At 41.4% G+C, this 26,007-nt stretch overlaps 2 protein-coding genes across 9 annotated transcripts in view; one reads left to right on the forward strand and one right to left on the reverse strand.

Moving 5' to 3' along the window:
• Nucleotides 1–1,778: 1,778 nt before the first annotated feature.
• On the forward strand, nt 1,779–25,187 carry LOC122612463. Of its 6 annotated transcripts, none has more exons than XM_043786141.1 (6): nt 1,779–2,386; nt 5,371–5,749; nt 6,163–6,278; nt 6,337–6,858; nt 7,925–8,084; nt 25,069–25,187. In XM_043786141.1, the coding sequence occupies exons 1-6, from the start codon at nt 2,081–2,083 to the stop codon at nt 25,113–25,115; spliced, it is 1,530 nt and encodes a 509-aa protein (XP_043642076.1). In that variant the 5' UTR covers nt 1,779–2,080; the 3' UTR covers nt 25,116–25,187. The 6 variants fall into 6 exon arrangements, with proteins under 6 accessions (XP_043642076.1, XP_043642061.1, XP_043642084.1 ...); XM_043786126.1 differs by lacking the exon at nt 25,069–25,187 and adding an exon at nt 8,907–9,060; XM_043786149.1 differs by lacking the exon at nt 25,069–25,187 and adding an exon at nt 8,337–8,794.
• The window catches only part of LOC122612433 (hemicentin-1), a 41,355-nt gene continuing 30,991 nt past the window's right edge, over nt 15,644–26,007 (reverse strand). For all 3 annotated transcript variants that reach the window (XM_043786060.1, XM_043786067.1, XM_043786052.1), the window contains 5 exons: nt 25,107–25,244; nt 21,875–22,039; nt 21,694–21,753; nt 20,610–20,696; nt 15,644–16,596 (listed from right to left, as the gene is read on the reverse strand). In XM_043786060.1, coding sequence (XP_043641995.1) covers nt 15,815–16,596; nt 20,610–20,696; nt 21,694–21,753; nt 21,875–22,039; nt 25,107–25,244 — 1,232 coding nt within the window. In that variant the 3' untranslated portion in view covers nt 15,644–15,814. The remainder of the gene's footprint in view (nt 16,597–20,609; nt 20,697–21,693; nt 21,754–21,874; nt 22,040–25,106; nt 25,245–26,007) is intronic.

The following is a 26,007-nucleotide window of genomic DNA, read 5'->3' on the forward strand; positions in this document are numbered from 1 at the left end:
GGCGCCATTCGACACTGGCCGCTTATATAATAATTTTTCAGCATAATTTATGGGCGGCAAAAGTTTTCTGTGGCTGCCCAGTCGAACAATTGCCACTATAATGTTGTGGGCTCTCTAGCATTTCTCATATTATTCGAGCCAAAAAATGTTTGCTGCTCCGTCCAGGCGTGAACTATGCGGTCCAGCATCCGCATCCGCATCCTTCCACTTTTGCCCCCCCTCTCCATCCCATCTCTCCGTGTTGCCATAAATTCATGGTGGTGCTCCGCTTATCGAAAGGACATGGAAAACAGGACCCGATCGGAGCGAATGGCATAGTAAGCGTCAAAATTGATTTTAAATTGCATTCTTCGTTTGGTATTCCACTAAACAATGCCATAAATTGGGGTAATAACAGAGCATTGCTTATAGATTGGCAAAGCCAATTCGAATGTTTAGAATCGAAAGGATAGGGGTACCTGGAACTAAGAATACTAAGAATGGAGATAATGCTAGATTTATTTTTAAGTTTACTTTGGGTTGTTCACTGAGACAAGAAAGCATAAATCTAAAATAAATGTTCTCAGCTTAGGAATTCAAAGACAAGACTGATCACCTCTGTGCTTCAATACAAGTATTATGTACATTTTAACACAACAATGGCTTTATAATTTAATTTGCATCCACTTAGCTAGCATGTGAGTTATGTGGATAATCCAGCGCCGCAAAAAGATACAACAGATGGCACAAGTTGCTCAAGCTCTTGCAAATCTGACCGATAGCCAAGTGTGAATATTCCACCCTCAAATGGCGGCTGATAAGAAGTGTTTATTGGTTTTGAAATCGGAGACAACGCGACGCGGCTTATCATTCAAGTGCAGGGACGCAGAGCGGGCTTGCCTTGCGAAATATTCAGCCGCAGCCATCTCTAAACAAGCAAAGATAAAACAGTGATCATTGCGGTGGACCGGTGACTCACGTGAGATACAGATACTCTGGGGAGCTGAAGATATCGGAAAAAGCTCAAGAAGTGTCATGTGAGCAACCAAAACAGAAACTCCACAGTGCGAGAGTGAAAGAGCGCGGTTCTGAGAAGAAACGTTAAAATTCATGCAGCTGATATTATAAGATAAATAGTCAATTACACTGCAAGAAATTTGATACTCGTCTTTCCGGTACATTCGATTAGTAGGCGTTATTATTAAGATACTTAAGCTATTTTTAGATAGTGTCATTTATTCAGGAAATATTTTATTTATTTATATTTCTATATATTTATCGATATTATATATTTATACCTAAGATGGTATTAGGTTCCTACTGTTCTTAGATGAAGTTAGCTGATTTTTTTTTGTTGCTGGGAAAATGTTGTCGTCCTTATTTTGCCTTTCTTTTTGGTTGCTACTGTAACCGTTGTTGTTGTTTGCCAATGATTGGGTTTTAAATGGAAATATGTAAATGCACTTATAATCAAACTAAAAACAATATGCAAAGATAATAAACTGAAACTAAAAGCGGCTTTTATCAGATTTGTAATATTACAAATTATCGAACAGTAATAATAATTTAAGTCGATCTTGCCCCGTTTCTCTGAGTGTGAGAGCGGAAAGCTCGGCAACAGGTGAGCTTGTTGAGCGCACCGATTGGCAGTGGAACGCGGACTGAGCGCGCCTTTGAGCCGAGCTTTTCGCTCTGAGCCAAGTGAGTTTCTTCTGGCTTTCTAGCGTACGTGTGTGTGTGTGGGTTTTTGTGACTGATTTTTGTTGCTGGGCGCGGCAGCAGCGGCAGTTCGACGTGAACTCGCGAGCGGCCAACACGTAAGCGGCGCGTTGTGCAGCTGTTTAGAAAACACGGCAGCAAAATAACAAGAAAAAAACAAACACCAACAACAACAACAGCAACCAACTCGATAATAGGCAGCGGCGCAACTGAAGTGTGAATTCATATTGAGGTTATGTAACCTATATGTCGTAGTAAAAAACAGGCGAAAACAAAACGCACTAGCTGTAGTGTAGCTGCATTAGTCAGGTCACACGCTCACCTGCAAAAATTCAGATAATTCCCAGCACGCGCCTCGTTTCGGACTCATTACGCATTCGCAATGGAGGACGCAAAGGCTGCGGCGCAGGCGCAAAGTCATCCTCTGGAGGATGTGTCCCTCAATGGCAACGATGACGACAAGCAGACGCCCAAAAATTGGGTTAAATTCGACGACGAAGCCGACAGCGGGGAAAAAAACAATAACAGTAACAGTAACGACGGCGATGCCACACAGCAGCAGCAGCAACAACAAAACAAGTTAACTCTGCCGCCACCGCCGTCGGTGGTTAGCAGCAACAACAACAGGAGGGCGCGCTCGCGCAGTCCGGCCGCCACAGTGACAACAACAACAACCACACCTGTCCAGGTAACTTGCTCACTCTCTCTTTCTTCGCATCTCTCTCTCTCTCTCTCTCACTCTCGCACTCTGCCCCGCTTACTCCCCTGCGCCCTCTCGCTCACGCAACGAAACGCATTCCAATCAGAGAACTGCAGCAAGCCACCGGCACCCTAAGTGCACCCGGTAAACACCGGGTATTTCAGCACCCGGGTGTTTGTAGACACTATATTTTCAGCAAAGACAAACACCCGGGTGTTTTGCCACCCGGGTGTCTTTTGCTACTTGCACAAAAACACCCGGGTGCATGCTGTGCAACAAAGTTTAGGGTGAGTGACGCGCAAGCAACGATCGGCCGCAGGTACTTTTCTGTATGCATAAAATTTGTATGGGTGAAAGCGAGACGGTCTCAAAAATGAAGGGTGAAAGGGAACACCCAAGAAAAAGGTCGAGCACATGTTTTTGCGTTTTGATGTCTCTAATATCTTAAGAAAAAACAATCTTATATATTATTAAATAATATTTATACATTATTAACACTATTCTATTTCTATTGTTTTTTCGCTTGTTTTCTTATTATACAATTTTATTTATTATACAATTTTTTTATTATTATTTTAAAATTATACATTTATAAAGTTAAATATGGGAAGCCGATATTAAAAATTTTAACAAAACATATAATATAATATATAAAAAAGAAAAGTCCATTTCGTGTTGTTAAAATTTCTGTAAAAAGAATGCAAAAATTTGAGATTTTGGGTATAATATATTTCGTTTTTCAGGAATTTTGCTACCACAGGCACTCGAGTGTCTAGTAGACACCCGGGTGTTTGGCGAGACACCCGGGTGTTTCCGAGAAATAAATGAGTGTTTTTGCCACTCATCCCTTTTTGGGCACTTGCCTTTTTCTGCATGTTTGCCTTCTCTACCCTTCGTTATGAGTGGCGAGTGTGATCGGTACCCGCTACCTAGAGTGCCGCATTGATTCGGGTGCGCGCACACCAGGGTGCCTGCAGACACCCGAATATTTTGAGCGGGTGTTTGCAAGTACCCGCCGTGACCGGCGTGAGTGGCACCCGATACCCAAATTTGTTGAGTGTGATTAAGGTGGCAAAAAAGGCTACCCATGCAGTTCTCTGATTCCAATGCAAGTCAGGCCCTTGTTGGCCCTCTCGCTCGCACACCCGTTTGGCGGTACAGCGAACACTCGAATAAGTGAAATGCGCTGGTTATAAATCGAAATTGGGTATTTTCAATTTTTGTTTTATTTTAAATGAAAAAAACGAAAATAGGGGAGGACAAAATTAGGGATTTTTTGAGTTTATATCGTTCACTAAACGAGTGTAGATTGTTTTTGGGTCATATTGTATAATGAAGTACAGAGGTTCGAGCTGGCACGAAGTCAAATTATTCAAATTGCAATTGTAGTTACTCAATACGCTTCAAATTGGTTGTATTCATAGTTTTCTAATAAATTCTATTCACAAATTTGTTTACGCTTGAGTTGGCTCAACCAAAAATACAAATGCCAATCAAAGAATCTATAACACACAGAGTTATATAGTCTTTAATACTCGTAATACCAACAAATGGCAATGTGTGTGTTCCATAATAATATTTGTTGTATTGGCACTTCGCTGTTACATTGCTTAAAATTGCGGAAACAAAGATCCCTCTCAGAACTTTTAAAACTCCGCTTATAAAGTGCTCACTGTTCTTTTTGTTCTTCTGAAGCCGCCTAATGGAGTTGTAATGCGAAGTGGCTTGGGTTCTTAACTTTCTTCGCTTGATTTTGGGACGTTGCACGCATGACAAATGAAGATGGGGGCCCAGCTGAGAGTTGGAGCTGAAACGGGTCCCATCCGGTGATAAACTCTGACTCAACCTACCTTTACTTTGCTGGCGATGCCTATCCTTCAGTTGCGGGCCAACGTGTCTCAGAGGTAAACACGAGATTCTTCTGAAAGTATACTTTCATATTAAGTTGTTCTAGTTACAATTGGCATAGCTGGAGTTATTTGATTAAATTTACTTCTATATTTAACTTTTTATTTACGTCAACAAAACGTGCACTACAATTGTTAAAATATGTCCGCTGCCTTGCTGGTTATTTGCTTTTTTGCCGTACATATTTATCATTTATCTTTTTATATTTCATTTCGCTCACTTCGGAGCATGTCAACAGTCTGGGGACTTCAATTGCTTTGCACAACCCTGACACTTTCGTTTCGAAATTGTTTATAATGCCATAGAATTTCAGCATGTTGGATTTAATAAGATAAATGATTTAATAACGGCTTGGAATTTGATCATTTCAAGGATCGTGCGTCGTTTACTTCTGTTTTTTTTATTTTTTACTTTAAGCTTTGAAATAGAGCATATTAGTACTAGTGTCATTCATATGACTGCTGAGATTCAGAAATATTATAGCAACGTATCTTTTGTTTTAAAGTTTACCCTAGATTATCAGAAGTTTTATGGTTTGCCTACCTAATAGTAAATATTAATTCACCGAAAATAATCTCTGTTTGAATTGTTTATCGGAAGAGATAGTAAAACTACAGAAAAGTGGCATGCCAAAAGAGCTTCGCGATGTTGCAATTATAGAACAATACGAATTTCTGTCTACAGAGAATTAAATTCTACGTAGAGCAACGTCGGATTTGTCTAAGAGCTGAGCGAAAACCAATAAATCGCATTTGGCTTTTCAATAACAGGCCTTTTGAAGGCAGTGGATTGCCTTCAGAAAACCGTTTTTGTCAACCGAGAACGTGCCCTGCCCCAAATTGCTTTCAGTTTTTTCGCAATTGAATGCGAACTTATAGTTGTAAGTTTTAGGCTTTCAGCATTTTTAAGACTGACTAGAAATCAATAAAATTGATTTTGCTTTGCCATTTGCATAATTTGCACCATTTCATGGTGGCTGGCCAGCGTTTGACCCCTGGGCCATTGTCGTCTAAGGGCAAGACTAGTGCAACCCTGCTAACCCATACTTGTTTGCCATTCCCCAGCGTCCGGCAGTTTCCTCGACCACAGCTGCGACACCCGGCGAAGTGCTGGCTCAGGCCCCTCCGCCGGATGTGGCGCCCGCTGTTTTGACAACCGAGAGCACGCACGTTAATCTGAGTGCATCCGGCAGCGGCCTCGTCAGCGGAGCAAGTGCGAATGCAAGTGCCAGTGGATACGCACCTGGCCCGGTCCGCCATACCCCGCAGCTAACAAACCAAAAAGCCGCCGCTGCCCCCGCTCCATCGTCCGCCGGGGCGGCATCCTCCAGCCATCAGCATAATGGAGGTGGCGCCAACGGAACTGGAATTAGCCAGCCGGCGGACCAGGGATCCGGGATGCGCACAATCGAACTGTCAACGGGTCGCATTCGCGAGGGATTCGGTGAGTGATTGACATGTCAGTGTGGACCATCTATTCCCACGAACTATCCAAAAATATCATAATTAATTCACTGGTAAAGACAATGGCTTCACTTGGAAAAATACGAATAATTAACTTTGATGACAAGTATGATGTCAGCTTTAAGTGAAGTTATACAGTTTATTTTAAATTTTCATATGAACAAACTTTGAACTTCTTAAAGAAGCCTCTTTAAATATCAACTTAAATTGATCTACGAATTTTTAATTAGTTTCCTAACTAGGATTTCTTGTATATAACTATAACTGACTTTAACTTAACAATTGTGTAATTTTTTGCTACTAGAGTAGTAAAACTTACAGTCACAAAATAGCGCTTCTTAGTAAGCTTCTTAAAATTGGTTTCTTACCTCAAATCTAAATGTTACCCCATAGCAAATGGCGATGTCATTGTCACACTTCTGCCGGCCAACACGAAGTGGCCGTGGATAACCCCTGCCATATTCCGTCCGGAGCTGGTGCCCGAGGAGCTGATGGCTCAAGGTCTGACGGTAAGTCTGGCTTAAACTGCTTACCGCAAAATAGCAAAAACTAATTAACATTTTCCAGCTCACTGTGGAGGACTACGTGAACGCGATGGAGACTCTGGTGAACGATTACCGCTTCACCGTCTACAACATCTGCTACAAGCGCATCCTGGTCTGCTGGATCCTGTTCGCCTTTACGGTGTTGTTGGCCCTGCTCTTCTCCGGACTGCAGGGCGTGGCCCTGTTCGCCCTGGGCGTGGGATGGCTCTTCCTGAACGCGGCGGCCATCTTCCTGTGCATGTGGGTGAAGCTGCGCCTGTCGCGCGGCCTTGAGAAGTGCCTGGCCCGCGTGAACCGGCAGCTGATGCGCCACAAGATCCTGCTGGTGCTGGACGACCGCGGTCGCATCTCGTGCCACAAGGTCAACCTGTGCTTCATGTACTTCGATGCAACGCAGTGCGTGAATTTCCTGAACGAGTTCCTCGAGCACACGGAGCAAACTGGAGGCGATGCCATCAAGGCGGGCTGGGAGGCGAAGCTGGACATTGACCTCGAGGACATCGTTATCCAGGGCAGTCAGCCGGTGCGAGTGCCACGCAAGCAGGTGAGCAGGAACTTTTCGTTTAACTATCGGAGGGGGTTGTTCCTAAGTAGGGGTAGTTGACTTCATCTCCATCTCCCGGGATCGCACTCGCAGCCCAGAGTTCCACGTCTTTCTCTCACTCACGCCCCTCATGATCCAAATGTCCAACTACTCTCTTTAGGCCGTGGCCCAGGAGCTGTTTCTGAGCTACCTGCAGCGCTGGGGCAAGGACTTCCTGCGCCGCCGTCTGGATTGGACCGTCCAGGAGGCCGGCGTCCACGAGACGCCCCGCCATCTGCAGTCGTCCATCTGTCCGTGCCAATACGAGGAGGAGTTGTTGCGCAACAAGATCAAGATCAGCCTGCAGCACCGCCACTGCTGCGGCATCAACTGCATGGGCTGCTGGCTCTAATCCCTGACATGTAATCCTCGAAAATGTTTCGTTTCTTAGATTGCCGAGAATCTATTAAATGTTTAGCCAAAAAAGATACAAACGGTTATTTTATTACTAGTAGTTTCTTTGATTGAAGTATGTTACCTTTTTCCAGTAAAAGTAAAACAATTAAAAATATATTTAATAATTTAGAACTTAAACTTTATCTTCAATTATTTTCCAAGTATATTTTGAGATAATTGAATAATGTTATGTATAGTTAGAAGTATATAGCTTTTGAATAAGATTTTTGATTTGATATTATGCATGCTTAGCAACCATATTAACTACTTATATTTAGCCACATATTTGCTTAAAAACCGAAGAGATAAGGCCTGCAAAATGATGTAATCAGTTTCTTTATGTATTGTATGTAAAGTTTAGCCTATTCCACTTGTGCCCCATTGTATCTTATGCATTGTATGTACTACTTACGTATGAAACTTGTGAATTTGAAATTCCAGCTGCTGCCGGAAAGTATGCAGCATCCTTAGCGTGTAATTGCGACGTACTAACCTCATACCCCATACTCCACACCCCATACAAGCATCATTGCCCACGTTCCTAACCCAACTCACCAGCACCATTCACATGCACCCCGTCCTATCTGTTTGCCCCGTGTCTCACCACCCGATCTCCCCCGAATCTCCGCAGGAGCGCGGCCTGCAGCTGTTCCTGCGCTACGGATCCCGATGGGGCATGGAGGCCCTGAGGGGCCTGGTGGACGTGACCCCCTTGGAGCCGGGACGCCACTGCGGACAGTTCCAGTGCCCCTGCCAGTACATCAAAGAGCACCTGCAGTGCAAACCGCGAGGCAAGTTCAAGTGTTGCAATTTAGTGCATTGGGTGATGGCATCTGAACGCTACGATATCGATAGTTGAAACATGTTGTTCCTGTGAATGTCTGTGTCCTGTAACTAAAAGAATTTACCGAGAGGCTTTGTTTGAAACCCATGAATTTAAATAATCTGCTATAATCGCGCTTGAAATAATACCAATGTGCTACCTGGAAAAATGTCCTACTTTTCCGCCTTTTATGCCAATGATCGACTCTCTTTCGTTTCAGATGTAAGCCCCTAGGGCTGAGACAAACTTTTTGGGGGTCCTTTGCACCTCTCCCTTTCTTTTCTTATCTATATTTCCTCCTTCTATGCTTAATTATGTGTGTGCTAAATTAACCCAACAGATATTTCAAAATTTCTGATCAACCATGTTCTTTTCATGCTTCCAAAATTGTACACAAAACAGTTGGCATAAACAGCTTTGGCCAAGTAGTTTGGACCCGATACCCCTTGTTTGGTGGCTAGAGATTTAGCTGTTTGTTGGCCATAATAATACCCAAGCACCCACACGAATTCAATTGGTGAAACACAGAAATACTAAGCCGTTTCGATATTAATTTCAAAAAGTTGCGCTGCCTATTATATATTATATATTAATCAAGCGAATGAATTTCTAACATAAGCCCTGTATAAACTTGCCTTTACGAAGTACTTATAACTTGTTGGTGTCACAAATAAATGTCAAATATACATGTACAGATATGTATGCATAATTGTTTGTCAGTCTTTTATTAACTGTCATCCGTTGCCTAATGATTCTATATATGTTAACTTTCGTTGAACGCCTCTTACAGGTTATCCATGTGGTTGCATTGTCTATGGTTCGGATCCCAGTTTTCAGTATCGTTACTAGATATGTTGTGCCTCATTTTATCATTTAACCCAACAATCGGAACTCAGTGTGTGTTCAAACTGTGCAGTTTTTGAATTGAATGTTATGTAAGGTATTCCAAATAAATAAAGAGCTTTTCCGTATTTTTAGTTTTCCTGCAAAACGTAATAATTGCCGAGACGGCACAAATTTGTATATAGACTATGAAAGTGAACTTAATGCACATGAATCTAGGTAAATATTCCAAATAAAATAATAATTAAAAGTTAACTTCAAAATGTGCGCTTTTAAACGCTTACAAAACCCGTTTTCTTAACTATCACTATAACTATATTAATGTGAAGTCTTAGTCAAGCCAGGACTTACGTTTATGACTTGCAACTGCTCACATGTGAGGCTCCTATATCTCATTTTCCCCCAAATTTGGGGCTTTGTGGGCCATGTGCCAGTTTAACTATTATTGCATTATTTTTATTGCATAATTCAACTTAATGTTTTGCCGCATTTTAGCCACATTCGCGTTCCACAAATTGTGGCAAAAGTTTTGCCGTTGCCAGAATCGCCCATTTGGTGGTGTTGCATGTGTAATGAGTCATTAACACATTGCCGCATTCGGGACATTCCATTTTAATGCCCGTCGGCCATTTAAATGCCTTAATTTTAACGACATCTCTGCATTCAAATTAGGTGCGAGGCGATTGTATCTCTGCTAACTGCAGATTCTCAGAATTCCCTCGATTGCGGGCTGTTTTTTTTTTTGCATGGTGGTAAGTATTGTTTTTAGGGGCGATTTGAAACGGGAAATACACTCGAGCGGCAGCAGGGCTCTTGCGAAGCCAACAAAATTAAAAACAAAACCCGATTTCACGCTCCAATAAAACAAATTTAAACTCTTGCGGCAGAGGCGGCGTGTGGCCAAAATGCGCCATTAGGTTCCCACCCGAGAACTCAGTCCAAAAACCAAAAAACCCAAACTCGAACCCAAAACCAAAAACCCAAGCCCATTTGCCGTGAAACTCTCGAGCAACTCGTTGGCCCAACTGCACTCCAATCGACAGCGAGTCAAAAGAAGTGCAGCCCGTGGCCAAAGGCATTCTGGCACCAGGGGCGCGTAAACTAATCGCAAACAAACAAACAAACCAACACACACACACACACAAGCAAATAAACGAACAAGCAACACAACCGAACGAACGAACACTAGCACCCACACACAATCATTACGCTTATTGCAAAAACCAGATCCGGGGCTCATCAAAGTTTCACCAGCGAGGCGGCTGGTGCTGGTGTGCTGCTGCTGCTGCATTTTTCGGAAATTCAATTCATTTGTGTAATTTTCATTTGAATTACAGCCATCAAAAGTGCCATGGTTAGAGGAGGGGGCGCCAATCCGGTGGGCGTGGCAAGCGCTGATGGCCCGCACTTTGAGCGCTTTTCACGGAAGAATGCGATTCTGGTTTCCCTAACTGAAATCAATTTAAATGTAGTTGCTGTTGAATTGTTGAAATGTTCATGGTTGCTAATACAAATACAAAATACTAAATTTATAAAGGTTATTATAAATAAATCCGTGTTCTTCTTAGACTTTATTATAACAGTTGAGATTAGTACAATTTATAAAAAATACGTCAGTTAATGCAAAAAAAACTATTGTATAAAAACTATAGCTCCGCTGATATTTCTAATATAAATTATATTCAAAAACCATTTACGTAGATTTTAGCCAAGACTAAAAGACTAATGTTATTTTAATTTTGTTGACTCTATTTTTTAATACAAGTTTTTGTTATCGAGCGATCTTTAAGACAATCGTGCTTACACTGAAAAATGAAAAGTAAGAGTATTCATGCAATCAGGCAGATATTTTTTGGTATTTCCAAATCCTTGCTATTTTTGTTTTGTTTTCTGTTTGTTGTATTCGAGTACTTTTTCCCGCTGTCGACGCCGCCGTCGTCGTTTTTGCATTTATTTTGCGGCTAAAACTTTAATTGAGTTTTAAACCATTTTGCCGGTCCGCCTCGATCTCCGCAAGCGCTTTCACTGCGTCCGGACTCCGGATTGTTTATGTGGATTTTTTGCTGCCCAGACTGGGCGGCACGAAAAGGGGGCATGGCCCAGCCTTTGAGTGATGAGTTTGAGCTGCAAATGTTTTTATTTCTGCCTTTTTTCGGTGTGCCGTGCATTTCTTTTCAGCCTCTCAGGGATGCCAGGGGGATGCATTGCAATGCATTGCTTTGCCAACACTTTAATTTTCGCATTTTTATTTGTTAGTTTCAGTTTTCCGGCCAGTTTGCATTTTAAGTGCAGGATGTTTTATAATATTCTACTGCTGAGGGGTGCCAGCACCTGTTTAGTTAATCATAAGTTCCGTTTCCACATAAACTGGTTAGCTGGGAAAAAGTAAATAATTATGTTGGCGAACTTTGGCCACTCAAAATAAATATAAGCTGGATTCAAAATATTTATTAGGTCCACGTAACAAAAACCTTTTAAAAGCACTAATAAACAGACCTAGAAAACTACTTTTTTTTTCTATTTTTATTCCGTCAAACTAGTTGAAATATATGCTAATGAAGTAAATAATCAAGTATAATTCATTTTTAAAAGCCCATATATATCATTCTTTACGGCCGGGTCTGTGATCTCGTATTTTCCCATTTATTTTCGAATGATACTGGTCTATCCTGTATGCAAACCATTAACAAAATTTGTGCGGCCAAAGGATGCGCACACCTTGCCACACTCACAGTAGTGTGTATGCATTTACACCTCTAATAAATATGGCATTAAATCCATTTTGACAACAGGCACCGGTGCGATAGCGAAAAGGGGGTAGCCCATCTATCATCATAAAAATAAACCGGACAGAGACCAACAGGAACGTGCTGTCTGCCCCCCTTGGCCGCAGTGGTTATAAAACATTAAAACTGAAATCGGCGGTGGGTCGCGGGTGGGGGGATGGAGGCGGCACAGGAGCGAGCGAGCGAACCAACCGAACTGTTAGGCTCCCTGGGCCACAATCAACATCATTAACGCGTGCTCTAAAAGCCATTTATTTAGTGGCCAATGCGGACAGGCTGAGCCGTGTTAAAAATGCTCAAAGATGTGAGAGTGTATGCGAGTGTGGGAAACTATAAATTCAACGCTTTTAGCATAATTGCCGGCGCATGTGCGTGTCGCTCCAGAGACGCTCGAGCGTTATGAGCGCTATGATAAGTGGTCGCCCAAGGATGGAAGCGTCAACACTGGCGAGCGCTATGTTATACCCTCCATCCGGTCATTACTCGCCCGAATCCTGCTCTTGTTGGTTTAGCACTCATATTGCCGGCGGCGGTAATTCTTCCTTCCATCCTTCTGCGGAGCCCTTTGTCAGAGCCTTTGTCAAAATATTATACAGCTTAATAGACTGGGGCGGCCAAGGGGATGACGGTCCGCTCTTTAACCCTTCTGTGGCATAAGAACACTCGAGAGCTGCCAGGCACTAGCACTGGATATTTATCGTTTGTCTAATCGAAGCAAATCAGGTCAAAGTGGTTGGCCACGGGCGGGGGTAACGGGGTAAGCGGGGTAAACGGGCTCAATGGGGCGTATGCTTGATTTATGCGTTTCAGGTCTGACTTAATTGCCGCAAATATGCGTGCAGGCCTAGTGATAATAAACATGGCTCAGGGAAGATGGATGTGAAGTGGAGAAGTGCCTGAAACTGGTATTAAATTTCTCTTTCTTTTATTGAAGGCTTGCGCATTAATTAGCACATATAAAATAAGAACTTCTAGAAGCTAAGACCAGTGGATAATTTTAGTTGAGAGACTGGTTCCTATAAGACTTTTGTTTCAAAAACCTTGTGCATTAAACAATTAAAGCCTCTCCTGTTTTTGACTGTGTCTAGTCCGAATTGTCTGCTCATCCCAGTGGGTCCCGTATGCCCACCTGTCTGGGCCAACAAGTGAGCATTCTGAAAAGGCAAACAAACACATGGCCATTTACAGTCACGTTCACGGAAAAATGTCGTCGACATTTGTACCTCCTTGGCCATTTCTGCTCCAGTCGCTTGTGCAGCTGGCAGCGTTTATGTTGACGCAGATTTAATTACAATGTTGGTGCTTCGTTCACGTTTATGCCACTGCAACTTGGACTGCAGCGTCGTCCTTGTTATGGGAGTATGTGTAAACAGCTGCCGGCAGGAGTGCGATGGTGTGGGGATTGCCCTCTGGCGTGGCGTAGTAGCTGCCGCCTTTGTTTAACAACAAATACCCTGAGCGTCGAACAGCCGCATATATGTGACTGACTTCGCCATGTTCCGGTCCTTCTGGTCTGGCTTGACTTGTGCTTTTATGCACTTTACAAATTGAATTTTTCACTTGCATTCGTACCGGGATGGTTCCATTCACAGAAGCCAGGCGGAAGACAAGACAAACCGAGTAACTCTGATAACTTTGTTACCCACACCTTTGCAGCTACCTTTTGCAAACTACATGTCCAAGTGTATACTTTAAATTGTATTTCTTTCTTCTATGTACATATATATAACATTTAATTAGTGTATGAGTTAGCAATTTTTAACGTGATTACCAAATAAATTGAATTACCATAACATAATAAAAAATCATCATCAATTTTCTGGTTTTATATTCATAAAGACTTAAAGTAAAATCTGTGGCACCTTTGATTCTGCGTAAGTTACTCCTTACAGCAAAATTGCATCGCTCATACACACTGTGAACCACAAAGCCAGTGGAGGAGATGAAAAAGTCGAGAACGCATCGATTATTCGGTATGTTCCATTCAGCTTCTGCTAATTGCTTGGAAATTTCGCTCATTTCCACACCAAGTGATTTCAATGGCAACCGCAACATTTCAACAGAGGCAGCTTCCTATAAACAAGCTGCAGCAAAAACGAAAAAGGGAGAACAATCGGTTTGGCCTGGTTTCAGATAGAGTCTGCGAATGTGTAGGCATTTACTCTCGTTTTCTTCCATTGTGGCCTTGCTTTTGTTTGTATCCATTAAATTTCACTCGCTTTTTGTTCTTTTCTTGAATCATTGCATATGGGGGCAATTAGGCTCCTTTCAAGGAGTGGAATAAATTCAAACCCCGTTTTTAAATTCTAATTAAATCATAATTTTTGCAAGCATGTCAAGATGTTTAGATCTAATCCAAACCAATTCAAGCTAGTGATATCCAATATAACAATTGACTCGTATTACCTTGTCCGTTTTGAATCCACCCCTGTGCTCAACAGCTGCATTTTGTATTGTTCTTCTGCTTGGTTACTTGCGGAAAATTGCATGGTTGTCTGTTACGCAGGACCAGGATGAAAAATACGATGCCGGATGTTGTTTTGTCCTTGAGGGGGAAATTTAGCAACATTGGATGGGCTTGTTTTTGGGCTTTATTTTTGCTGTAAACTTTTGCGTACATTTACATACAAATATGTCACATAGATATGCCACTTATTCACATATATAGAGCTCCATACATATATAATAAGTTATAACTAACTTAGACGTTAGGTATAATTTTCCGACTTCATATTTAAGTGTTCTGAGCTTCTTAAGTAGGCTTAAATAAATAGGTCTCACCATCATTTTTAACTGCAAAGTTTTTCTGCTTGTTTTTCTTGCTGTTCTACATCTAAAGATATATATTTTATTTATTTAACGCGTTAACATTCATTTCAACTGGTATATGATAGTATGGTTTAATTATTTACAATGGAAACTTAAGCGCAATTTATAATTTTTATTAAATTCTTTGGATAGGGTCAGGTGAGCCCTATGAGCCTTAAATGGAAATATGTGTATAGTTGCACATATAGTTTTCTTCATATATACAGCGAAGTTTCAATGAATTCATTTAATACTCTTTTTGCACCATTTTAATATTTACAATTAAAGGGAGTGTACGAAGGCTTTAACTCATTTCTCTTGAACATAATAAATCAAATTAAAGTCAATTTCGTATTCATGGAGCTTTTTATTTATTACACGCTTTGTTTGTCCGTAAAGTTAAACAAATTGAATGCAATGCAACCCAAATTAATTAAATAAGCATATTGTTAACACCTTCATTTGTGTGAGAAAAAATTGCTAAAACAGTTTAAATCGTCTATTAGGTATCATTACTATATTCAATAAATTACTTAATACAACGCTTTTTTGTTTTACCTATTGGTTCACATTTTTTTCTTTTATTTTTATTTGCTTTTATAATTCTGCTAAATTTACTATGTAAATTCGCTATGTATGTGTATGCGTAAATACTTTCATCTAAATGCAAATTTGATTAACCGTATTTCCGTTTTTTTGCCATTCCAGTTTTGCATTTTTTTGGTGATTTTAATTAATTTATTTCTTTTTAATTGGCTTATACATAATGAAACATTCTCAACTTTGCTGCATGTTTTGAACCAAAACCATAATGGTCTCTAATCGTTTTGGAAATTAATTGTCAGAAATTAAATGAAGATATATATTTTTTTTTAGGCTTAATAATACAACTTAATTGTAATAAATAATAATAAATTATATATTAATATATTTTTTGTTTTTTAATACATTCATTAAAGGAATAGGTTCATTCAATTTTGTTAGACTTCCGATAAGTTGCCGAATGTCGGATGTAGCCATCATTATTTGCGCACATCTGCTGTCACTTCTGGCCAGCTCGTCCCTAACATGATTTTCATTTTACGCTCTAGTATAAACATATCTATATCTGAATTCCAACCACTGCAGTTGTCTGGCTGCCCCCTCTCCCATCCCGCTTCGTCCTCGTTATCCTGGTCCTCGTCGGGCCAAGGTTTGATTTCGTTCTTCAAGCTGCTTGTGCCCTAAATGAGTTTCTTTTTGCCTTTGCAATTATTTGATTTCATCTTGAAAACATCCGGGAGCAGAGCGTTTGGAAAGTACTTGGAATGGCAGGGGTGGTATTTTTGGCGACAACCTTATTACTACGGTTGCCCCAAAATGTGCACATTAAATGTTGCCTATGCGCCGCGCTAATAGAAAATGTTCCGATGTGCCGGCCGATAAAATGCAGCAACATTGGCAGCCAGCGAACAAAACAGCCAGCCAATATTACTATGCAAATGAGCATTGGCCACTGCCACTGCCGCTGCCATTGATGTTGCCACTTCCACTGCCACTGCCACAGCCTTTGCCATTGCCATTGGCGTTCGCATAGGCGTTGGTACTGCGTTGACGCGCCACACGGCGTATGAGCAATGTGAAATATGCGCGAATGCCGCGCCCACATTGGTGGGCGTTCGGTAATGCGACTGTGGCTGCTGTTGTTGTTGTTTCTGTCCCTCACGCAATGGCTTCTGCTTCCCCAGCACTCGGCGGCATCGGCGGTATCGCTGTTGACAATGGTCTCCGGTGAGCTCGGCCGATTTTCCACATTACTCATACGCCACCGACTTGGGGCTGAGAGCAGCGATAACGTCGACAGCCAGAGAAAGCTCTGTCCCGCCGCCAGCGGCAAAGAGCTCGATAAACGTTTGAAAATCCCAAATGATTGCGTTTTAATGCCGAGCATTATTTTAGCAAGTAGATTATGCTGCGCCAGTGAGCCTGCAGAATTGTGGAATGCTCCGGGCGGATTACGCACGGGCGTTTGATTGTTATCGCCATTGTTTCCAGCATGGTTGCCTGCGGGCGAGAAGAGCGGGTGGGAAAGCATGTAGTAATCAGTTTTTTGGTTAGTGGGGTTTATGTTTTCATTTATTCTGTGCGCTCGGCGAATGCCAAATTGGCACTGGATAAATTATCATCACGGGGTCGGTCTGGTTTTGGGTCAGGTCGAGCGGATATTGGTATTGGTATTGGCATTGGTATTGGTGGGGTGTGCCATCGAGTGGGGACATGGCTTTTGGGTGGCATTAAAGTAAATTACTCTTCCCTGCCGCAAAGTGTGCTGTGCACTTAATAGTTCGATGGGAGTGTGCGGGGGTTGCTTTGGATATATGTTACTGCCTGAAATCATCCATCGATTGCTTGTATTAAGAACACTAGGCTGGCTTATAACGTAAGAAACTAACTATGCTTCGAATTAAAATACATTTTCTATATGGTTAAGTTTGTATTTATTCTATTTAATGTAAACGTGTTGAGCCAAGGACTTCAGCTTATTGACCTCCTGCAGTTGCCTCTTTCGGAGTTTTTTTTATTTGCACATATCTACCAGCCATTCCGCCATTTTATATCGTTGTCGTACTTTCGCTCTTTACAACATGCGAAGGCATTCGGACAGCGATTACTGGGCCATATTTCACCGTTCTTTGTCTGCCTTGCCCAATTTACCACCCACTGTCTCCAGCTGATTGAGTGTCTTTGTGGCGTTTTCTGCTGCCGTTGGTTTTTATGCACGTCATTGAACGCACTTTGTTGACCGCATGTCAATGCCGGATATATCGCTATATGTATGGAATATACTTGTCTATGGGCAGGAACAGTGGTTGAGAACAGGCGAAATATGACAGTCGAAATCGGAGCTGGTTGCAAAGTAATAATGAGTTTCAGCTAAAAAATCACTCCTTAATTGCAGCCATCCATCATTATTCCACTTACTTTCACCCCTTTTGTGTACAATTTGTCCACCGCGGCCCACTGCCATGGGAATGTTGATGGAGCAGGACCCGCGGGGCTATTAAATATATTTTATCTGCTTTTAATCTTTGGCGTTCGACTTTTCGACGGCTGACCCCATAAATAACCACAAAGTGGGCTTTAAGAGCGCATTCTCTTGACTCTGAATGGATTGTTGACTGTGCGGCATGAGGCTATTGCCACAACAACAGTCGGAGTCATAAATATAAAGTGATAGATGGGAATGGGTGGGTTGGCAGGCCAAATGGCCAAATGCGAAATTGAATTGTCTACAAAAAGCGTGGGTATAAAGCGCTGGGAAATAGGATTCTAATGAAAGTGGGTTCTTATTGCGAAAATCTTGAAAATCATTACGTTAAGTGAGCGATGATAGCAAGTTCCCCAAGTTCCGACCCACATATGGAATCCATCATCACTACGATTGTTTACCTTTGACTGCCTGCTTAAAGGTAAACTTAAAAAGTGCCACATATGCATTCAGGCATTCGACTGATGTCAGTGGTATTTAGATTGAGCAGGAATGGGAAATCCCGAGGTAGCAGACAGCCGATGCCCGCATTTACGGTTGATTGAGAGCACGGCGAAAAGGTGTCAGCCCGACATGGCAGACAATTTTGATGGCATATTTCATTTGATGTGAGGCAATAAATATTTCCGATTTGGCCTGGTTTCCGTTTTCGTTTTGTCGCATCCTTTTTCTGCCTTTTGGCTTAGCCCCCGCATATCTTTTGTGATATTTTATTTATAAGCCGTGACGCGGAGAAATCAACATCGAAACTGCCAATCGGCAATCAATCAACAGAAATCATCAACCCCAAGGGATTTTGCCGCACATTTTTGCCAGCCGTTTGTTTTAAACTCTGTTAAAAGCATACCCGCACTATTTGTGCATTTCTACTTGCAGCATACAAGAAAAATCCATATTTCTGGCATTCTTTGATAAAAGTTGTACTTAATATCCATATATCCAAACGAACGATTTATTTGCCATGAAAAGTGACAAAGGTTTTACTAAAAACTAAGTAGAAGTTTTTTGGCTTTTGTTGGGATCTACAATAAGGCATTTGAAATATTTTATATAATATTTCATTATATATTTATATTTGAAGTCAATTCAATAGTTTTAATATATTTCTGTCAAAATAGAAATCTGCTCATATCTTCATTTATTTTATTAACAAATATAAACAAAATTCCAGTTTTGGCAACGTCTTAATAAAGATTTCAAATTTAAATGAATGGCTTTGGCTTTTGCTTTTCTTTGATAAATATCATAAATATGAAACCCAAATGATACCAAAAATAGTGAATAATAAATTATATTCAATTATACTCTACCCATTAAATTGAAACTAACGCATCCTATTCTTCCAATGCTTTTTGAACTCAGCATCTGCTGTTGGAGAGTCTTCATTGAGTTTTCCCAGATAGTTGGAGCACCCAAACTCCGATGCTGAATCAATAACGCCCCTGCAGGAGTAAGTCCCTGCTCCTTCCACTTCTCCCACTAGGGAGATATCCATTCTCCGGGTTTCCCCCTGCCATCCGTAGACTCTGCCGTAATGAACAGACATTTTATCAGGATTTTTGCATTCTTCTCTTTTCTCCCCCTGGTTGGGGGCGCTTGCAGTGCTCGAATGCCTTTGGAGCCAGAATGCCTCTGCAGCCAAAAAGGGCAGGGGCATGCCACGCCCCCTCTGAAGCGGTGTGGGCTTCAGTTCATTAGTGCAATCGGTTGAACGGCATTTTACGGACGCGTGCCTTAAATAATTGCATTTTAAATGCAACAAGCGCAGTCAGAAATATGCCCGAAAATAGGAAACCAGATTAATACCAGCCGGTCGTTGGCCCGGCAATTCGGCAAGGATTATTCAGCCCAAAGGCAGGCGGCATGCAATTTGAAAAGCCATTGTTTATGGCTAATTTAACTGTCTGCTGCGGCCGGTATATCAGTTATCACATCCGGAGGGCGTTTAGCCGCCAAATTTGATAGCCCATAAAAACGAATGGAAGTGGACACATGTCCTGTCCACACCTCCGTTCAAAACATACGCTCGCAAATACCAGATAGATGGCCAGCCAGATGAACCTTGGCGTTGACATGGCCAAAATGTCAGTGTCAATCAACAATGTTGCTAGTTTTTATTGCTTCCATCCACTTTTTGGCGTCGCTGGTGTCGCCCGTTGGCATTTTTATTGCTGCAAAATGCATCTGACTTGCAACGGAGGAGGTCAACATATCAACAAACCACAAATAACTACGGTAAAATGTCGAACATGAAACATTTTATAGTATTTATCTTGTATTTATCTTTTGAGGTTACGTGGTCATGTGTATACGCAAAAGCCGGCTTAATATTCGATTTATATTGGCAGCATTCAAGGAAATAGTAAAGGAGCTGATATTCCTTTTACGATGTTTAATGCACTTTTAGTTGCTTTTTCAAGTAAAGCTAAAAGCTTTTATTGCCATTTAAAGTTGCACTGTGTCTTCATCCGCCATTTGCCATTCTGTGTGCAAATTTCAAGTTCTTTGTTTGCCAAAGTTATTGTGGCGTAAGCCCCATTTATTGCTTTTTCCGTCAATGCAATGGCTTATGGCACTACAGAAGTCCAAGACTCCGGCGGCGGAGAAGTGCAATTTGTACTTGCCACGGAATGCGGATGAATGAAAATAACAACACGGCGGCGAAGTGTAAGCGTCATTTCGCAAAGAACCGGGAAATTTAATTAATCTCCAACGTTTGTGCTAAACACTTGGGCCATATTGTGCGCAGTTCAAGTTTTCGGCCCCAGGAGAAAAGATTAAAATTATGAGATCACACGGCGACGCACTTGAAATGAAAGAAATGCCATAAAAGAGAAATGCAACCACGGGGGGCAACTTTGGCCTCGCAATGCGCAAATGTAGTTGAATATGCAGCAGGGTCCATAAAATGCCACTAAAGAAGAGATAGCCATGAAAAAGGTGGGGGGAATGCGGGGATGAAGGTTGGAGACGGGTCTTTTGGAACGGATAAAGGACTGGAGCAGATAGAGATGTAGATTGTACTCACCTTGGGCTCCGTCACGCCACTCCTCAACCCCATAATCAGGCAGAGCGTTGGCCGAGTCAAATTTATTTCTATGACGTCTCTTGCCATCTTTATAAATTTTTTACACATTTTTAATTTTATGCAGCAAGCGTCAGTCGAGGAGTACACAATATAGTTCAGGGGAGATCGGGATAACGCGGTTGTTGTCGGTTGTTTTCGGTTCATGTTGTTGTTGTTGGTTGGAGAAGGGCATAACATGAAAGAAATATTCAAATTAGGGAAGGTTTTGGGAAACAACGAAGAAGGAGGGAGAAATAGAAACCATATAAAAAGAATTTAGTAATACACATTTACACAGATGCAATGGGTAATTGTATGCTAAGGTATTTCTATTTAATTTTGCATTTATTTGCATTTAATAGCCTTTGAAGCGGCTAAAACGCCGGACAACAGCCAACAAAGGGGGCGAAAAAACCAAAACTTAAATCGCATGCAACTTCTTGACTTCATGGAGTTTAAACAAGGTGGATGGATGAGGAATGGGGTGCGGTCTTATGTGGTGTGCTTTCCACGATGGCTTGTGTTTTTCGGCTATTCGCGTTGATTACTGTAATTCCAGGATGTTAAGGACTCTTATCGCTTTCACTTAGCAAATCTACGATGTTTGTGAACCGAAGCTAAGTGATTTTTCTCATCGAAACGAACCCTTTTACTTATTTTTTAATGATTTAAGATCCTAGTATGTAGTCTTACATAATGATTTTTATGAAAATAAACAAAATATGATGTCCTTTTTAATGATATTCGTGACTGTCTGCCTTTTTGAACCAATTTAATGTATTGTGCTGACTGTGATTTTGTGCTTTGCAGTGCATAAAATTAAAAACCCATTATATGGTGCTCTACTATTCATGACCAAGCAAAAAAATTATGCTGCGATGCTTATGGTTGAAATTTAATCAATTAGGGAGTTGATCGAATGGCGGTGTACTGCACATAATGCGAATTTAATCTTTTTTTTGCCACACTTGTTTGCTTTTAAAGCGTACAGCAAACTTTAACAAGTGAAATGAACTTAATGAGCAATAGCGAAAAGAGGTCTTACCATAGCTGCGGTTCAGCAAGGACATTTCTGAAATAATGGCCGTGGTTGGTGTGGGCATTTCTGCAAGCAAAATGGATGTATTCATTAGAGAAGTTAACTGCATATTTAAGTAGTTTTTGCTCAGATGCAGCTGTTGCACTATCGTAAAGATGAAATAAATGCAAAATATATTTCCGCTTACCGTCCAGTTTTATGTTTCCATCCGTTTCGCCCAGCGAATTCTTGGCCACGCAGCGATATGTGCCGAAATCGTTGGGTCCAACTGCGCGGATTTTTAACTTCATGTACTTTGTGTAACCGCTGACGGTTGATGTGGTCTCGTATTTATCGCCGGCTCGTGAGGTGTCTGAAAGTGCGAGAAATGCGGGAAAACTGTCAGTCGTCAGCGGCGGTGGTCTTTTAAGTGACAATTTTCCAGCAATGGCGACATGGTTGGAAAACAAGTGTATGTACCAGTTTGTATAAGGGGAAAAAATCAATTAATTAATGTCACCTGCACTCGGTTGCTTTAGTAGTTTTGTTGTTTTCACTGCTGCTGCTGGCCAAGTGCAGTGAAGTGAGTCGCTTTCCCAATCGGAGGACTCCAACTAATTACACCCAACCCCTCACATAGAAACACCAACACCCCACACTCCTTCGCCGAATGTGTGATTGTGTGTGTGTAATTAAAACTGGCGCAGTTCTTCAGCCATTTCCATTGCCATCGCCATCGCCAACTAAAACTTTTCTCATTAATCAGTGAAAATCTAAAAGAAAAACTTTTGTTCAGCTGCCGTCTGCGGCTTTAATTTCGTTCCATTTCGTTTCGTTTCATTTCATTTCGTATTTCGTATTGTGTTGCCTACTTTTTGGGGCCCGGCTATGAAAACGAGACCAAGTAGCTGGCAGTAAGTAGCATTAAATATATAAACTTAATTTCACTTTGATTGCTTGGCGCATTGTAAGGCGATATCGCATGTTATCCATACGTCATGTTGTCCTTTGTCTATGCCACAGTGTGAGTGTAAGTGTGTGTGTGTGTGTGTATGGTGTGTTCTTGGGCTCCTGTGACAAATGTCTTTAGTTTCCCCTGTTTTCTTTTTCGTCAGCGCCAAACAATGGGGAAAAACAATTTTCCACATAGCGCCCAACTTGCATGTGACCCGCTCCTGCGACTTCTTTTTATAGCCCCAGTCACCTTTTGTGATACTATACTTCTCCATCTCTCTGCATATGCCATGCCACAACTACGTGTATACGTAGGCCCACATGTAAGTCCCTCCGACACGCAAATATATAATTTTTCTCATAATCATCGGCGGCAGCAATTCTTTTCACTGCCTGCCTGCCAAGTCTTTGCAGGAACTTTATACTTTTAATGCCAGCCGCAGCGCAGGAAAGTTTCGGTTTCTTGAGCTAAATGTAGAATTGCTTGTTCCGCAGACTGGCGCTCTGTACGTTGTGATATATGGCATCTGCTGCAGATAGTTCAACGAGGGTAGCTCATAAACATATATGTTGTGGAATCGAAATTATTTTATTCCTATAAATATTCCCATCTTTCTCTGCGGTTTTCACTTTAAATGTAAAGCAGAGTACAGTATTGCAGAAAACTTTTCTATGGATTGTTTAAAAAAATTTAAAAAACAGGTAAACATGTGTTTATATATTACATTATATATATAATAGAAAAAAATGCAAATTTTCCTGTATTACAATTGAAAATGTTATAGAAAGCATTCGCTTCCGTTTTTTCAAGCTACCCCATTTAGTACCTCTATTCATGATAGTTATATGAAACCCAATGGAAAGGCGGTTAAAATTTATTACCCAAACTTTCGGTGGCTGTTGGCCATACATCATGAACGTGGCTTTCATATCTCGTATCTCGGTTCGCATTTTCCTCGCAATGACTTAGTTTTTCGCTTGTGCGTGTGTGCATATGAAATGTCATATATCCGAGTCGCTATTTCCTACCTGGGACAGCAAACGCCCAGCCATAGATTTTCGTTTTTGTTGGGCATGGCTGTGCCTATCGAACAAACAAAGTGACATTTAAGCATAAAATGAAACCAAATGACAGTTCATCAAACGCTCGTCTATATATATAGCTCTATTTTTATGCATATGAGCTGCCACCAGTGAGTCATTGAGGTTGATTTCGATTGAATTTTAGCGTTAAGGTAGCCGAACTGTATTAGTTATGAAAACTATCATCACAAAAGAAAAACATTTAACGTCACCCTTGAAATTTTCCCAGCCATTGCATTTAAATTCCATTTTAATTTACCAAAACTGCCATGAGTTCCGACATTCAATTCATGCTGTTGCACATTTGTGTTTCCCTTTGGTATTTCAGCACATATGCACATGTGTCTGCAAATGTGATTATGTTTAAATAATTTCCGCAACAAAATAATATTTTCTGACGTTTTCATTACCTCTATTCAATTTGTATTGTGAACCGATTGTGCGAGTATATGTTATTTCGGAATTGCTCATTTCCAATCCACCAAATATGTTATTATTTAGTTTTGATAATTTTACATTTTCCCCGTATTTAACATGAAATGATTTTTGGGAGCTGCGCGAATAATTAATTTTGTTCCGACATATTGATTGCCTATATGAAATTAAGGTTGGAGGTCTTGTTTCAGTGAGCCGGAATAACTTTTTCTAACCTATAGATAAGCTTGATGTTTTTTAAATGGTTTTGAGGTGTATAGTCTGCAGAATTTTATAAGCAATTAAAACGTAGCTGAAGTATAAACCATTAAGGCTTTAAGATGTGCTAAAAGCACCATGCATACTCACAGCATGGGATGAGTGTTTTGGATCTCTACTCAGTGCCATCTGACACATGTTCAGCCTCTGCACTCTACATTTTGGCTTCTTCTGAAATCTGTCTGGTGTCAATCAGAGAGAGAACTGTTAAAACGTCATCCCATAAAGATGGGACACTTTAAGGCATTCCTGTGCGAAATGCCACAATGTAGCTGCCTCATGCGTGCACATGTGTGTGCATGTGCATTTTAAGCCTGTCACACAGTGCGTATGGGAAACGCATTTTATTGCGAGCCGTTGGACGCGGAAAGCCGAAAGCTCCCATGTACAACAATAAAAAAGGGACACCACATCAACATTCGCTTGCAATCCGTTGCAACTGAAAAAGCGAAATAAACGGGATCAGCTCAACTGAGGTTTTCCCAAGTTTTCATTTTGTTTTCCCTCCTGGCCTTTCCCATGTCAATTTTCCGCGGAACTGACTTAAGCATGTTAAGAAGTCCGAGGTGTTGGTTGGCATGCTTGAACATTGTACATTGTACATTGTAAGCTTATTTGCAAAGGTTTCCTGCAGTTAATACAAGTTCCTTCCTTATTCGCTCTTATTTGCAGGCACTGCTTCAGAAGACCGATTCACGGCCCTGGCTTACCCGATATGATCATGTCCCCGCGCTCCGTGGTCCAGTAGTTGATCGATGCTGGATAGGCCTCGGTGTGGCACTCGAGTATGACATCTTGCCCCAGATAGGCTCCCTCCAACTGGTTGGGTATGGAAAGCATCGGCGGAACTGTTTACGAGGAAAATGATTGTAAATTACTTGTAATTTACTCCCTTAAATAAGCTTAATTATAGTGTATTAAAAAAAAATACACTTCTTAATATATTACTATTTTCAGTTTCTCTCATAATCATCTGGACTTGGGTTTTATCAATTTTGAAATTATTTTAAGCAGAATCATAGACTACTCTGCAAACTTGATATAATCCACTTATATTATCTTTAAATTGAATCCATTATGCCATCAAATGCAGCTACCATACATCTACAGTAATCTTTTTCAGCCTCCCTAGTCATGGAATATCCCTTTTCAGACCCTATACCACCCATGGTGGGGGTGGTCACGAACCTTTCATCGGCTATACGGCACTATCCGAGTTTTACGGAGAATTTTGCATACCATTTTACGTGAGTTTACAAACTGTTTTTGGATTAAAATGCACTCAGTCATTAAAAGTGCGCCTGGGAGCGAGTGATTGTGTCTGGGACATGGCCGTCCATCTGGGCGGGGTGTGTGTGCGTAAATAGCTTTGCTTGCCATCGCTGATACTGAAGGGGAAAACTCCTGGCTGTGGGTGTGTGTGGGTGTGTGTTGCTGTGTGTGGGTTTGGTTTTGTGCAATGCAGTAACAACAAGAGCTGCTCTGCGAGTGGTGAACGCATTTTGGCCACGCACACATCACGGGGGCACAAAATAACACCTGCCGACAAACAAACAAACAAGCAAACGCCCACAAACAAAGGGAAATGAGCGCAGTGCATCAGCCCTGGCA

Source organism: Drosophila teissieri, chromosome 2L (genome assembly GCF_016746235.2).
Source record: "Drosophila teissieri strain GT53w chromosome 2L, Prin_Dtei_1.1, whole genome shotgun sequence".
NCBI lineage: Eukaryota > Metazoa > Arthropoda > Insecta > Diptera > Drosophilidae > Drosophila > Drosophila teissieri.

Excerpts from the sequence above, each read along its gene's own strand:
- LOC122612463 (XM_043786110.1), top strand. The coding sequence starts at position 2,081 with ATGGAGGACGCAAAGGCTGCGGCGCAGGCGCAAAGTCATCCTCTGGAG. Across the intron at positions 2,387-5,370 it reads CAACAACCACACCTGTCCAG|CGTCCGGCAGTTTCCTCGAC; the intron begins GTAACTTGCTCA and ends GCCATTCCCCAG. Across the intron at positions 6,279-6,336 it reads TGATGGCTCAAGGTCTGACG|CTCACTGTGGAGGACTACGT; the intron begins GTAAGTCTGGCT and ends AACATTTTCCAG.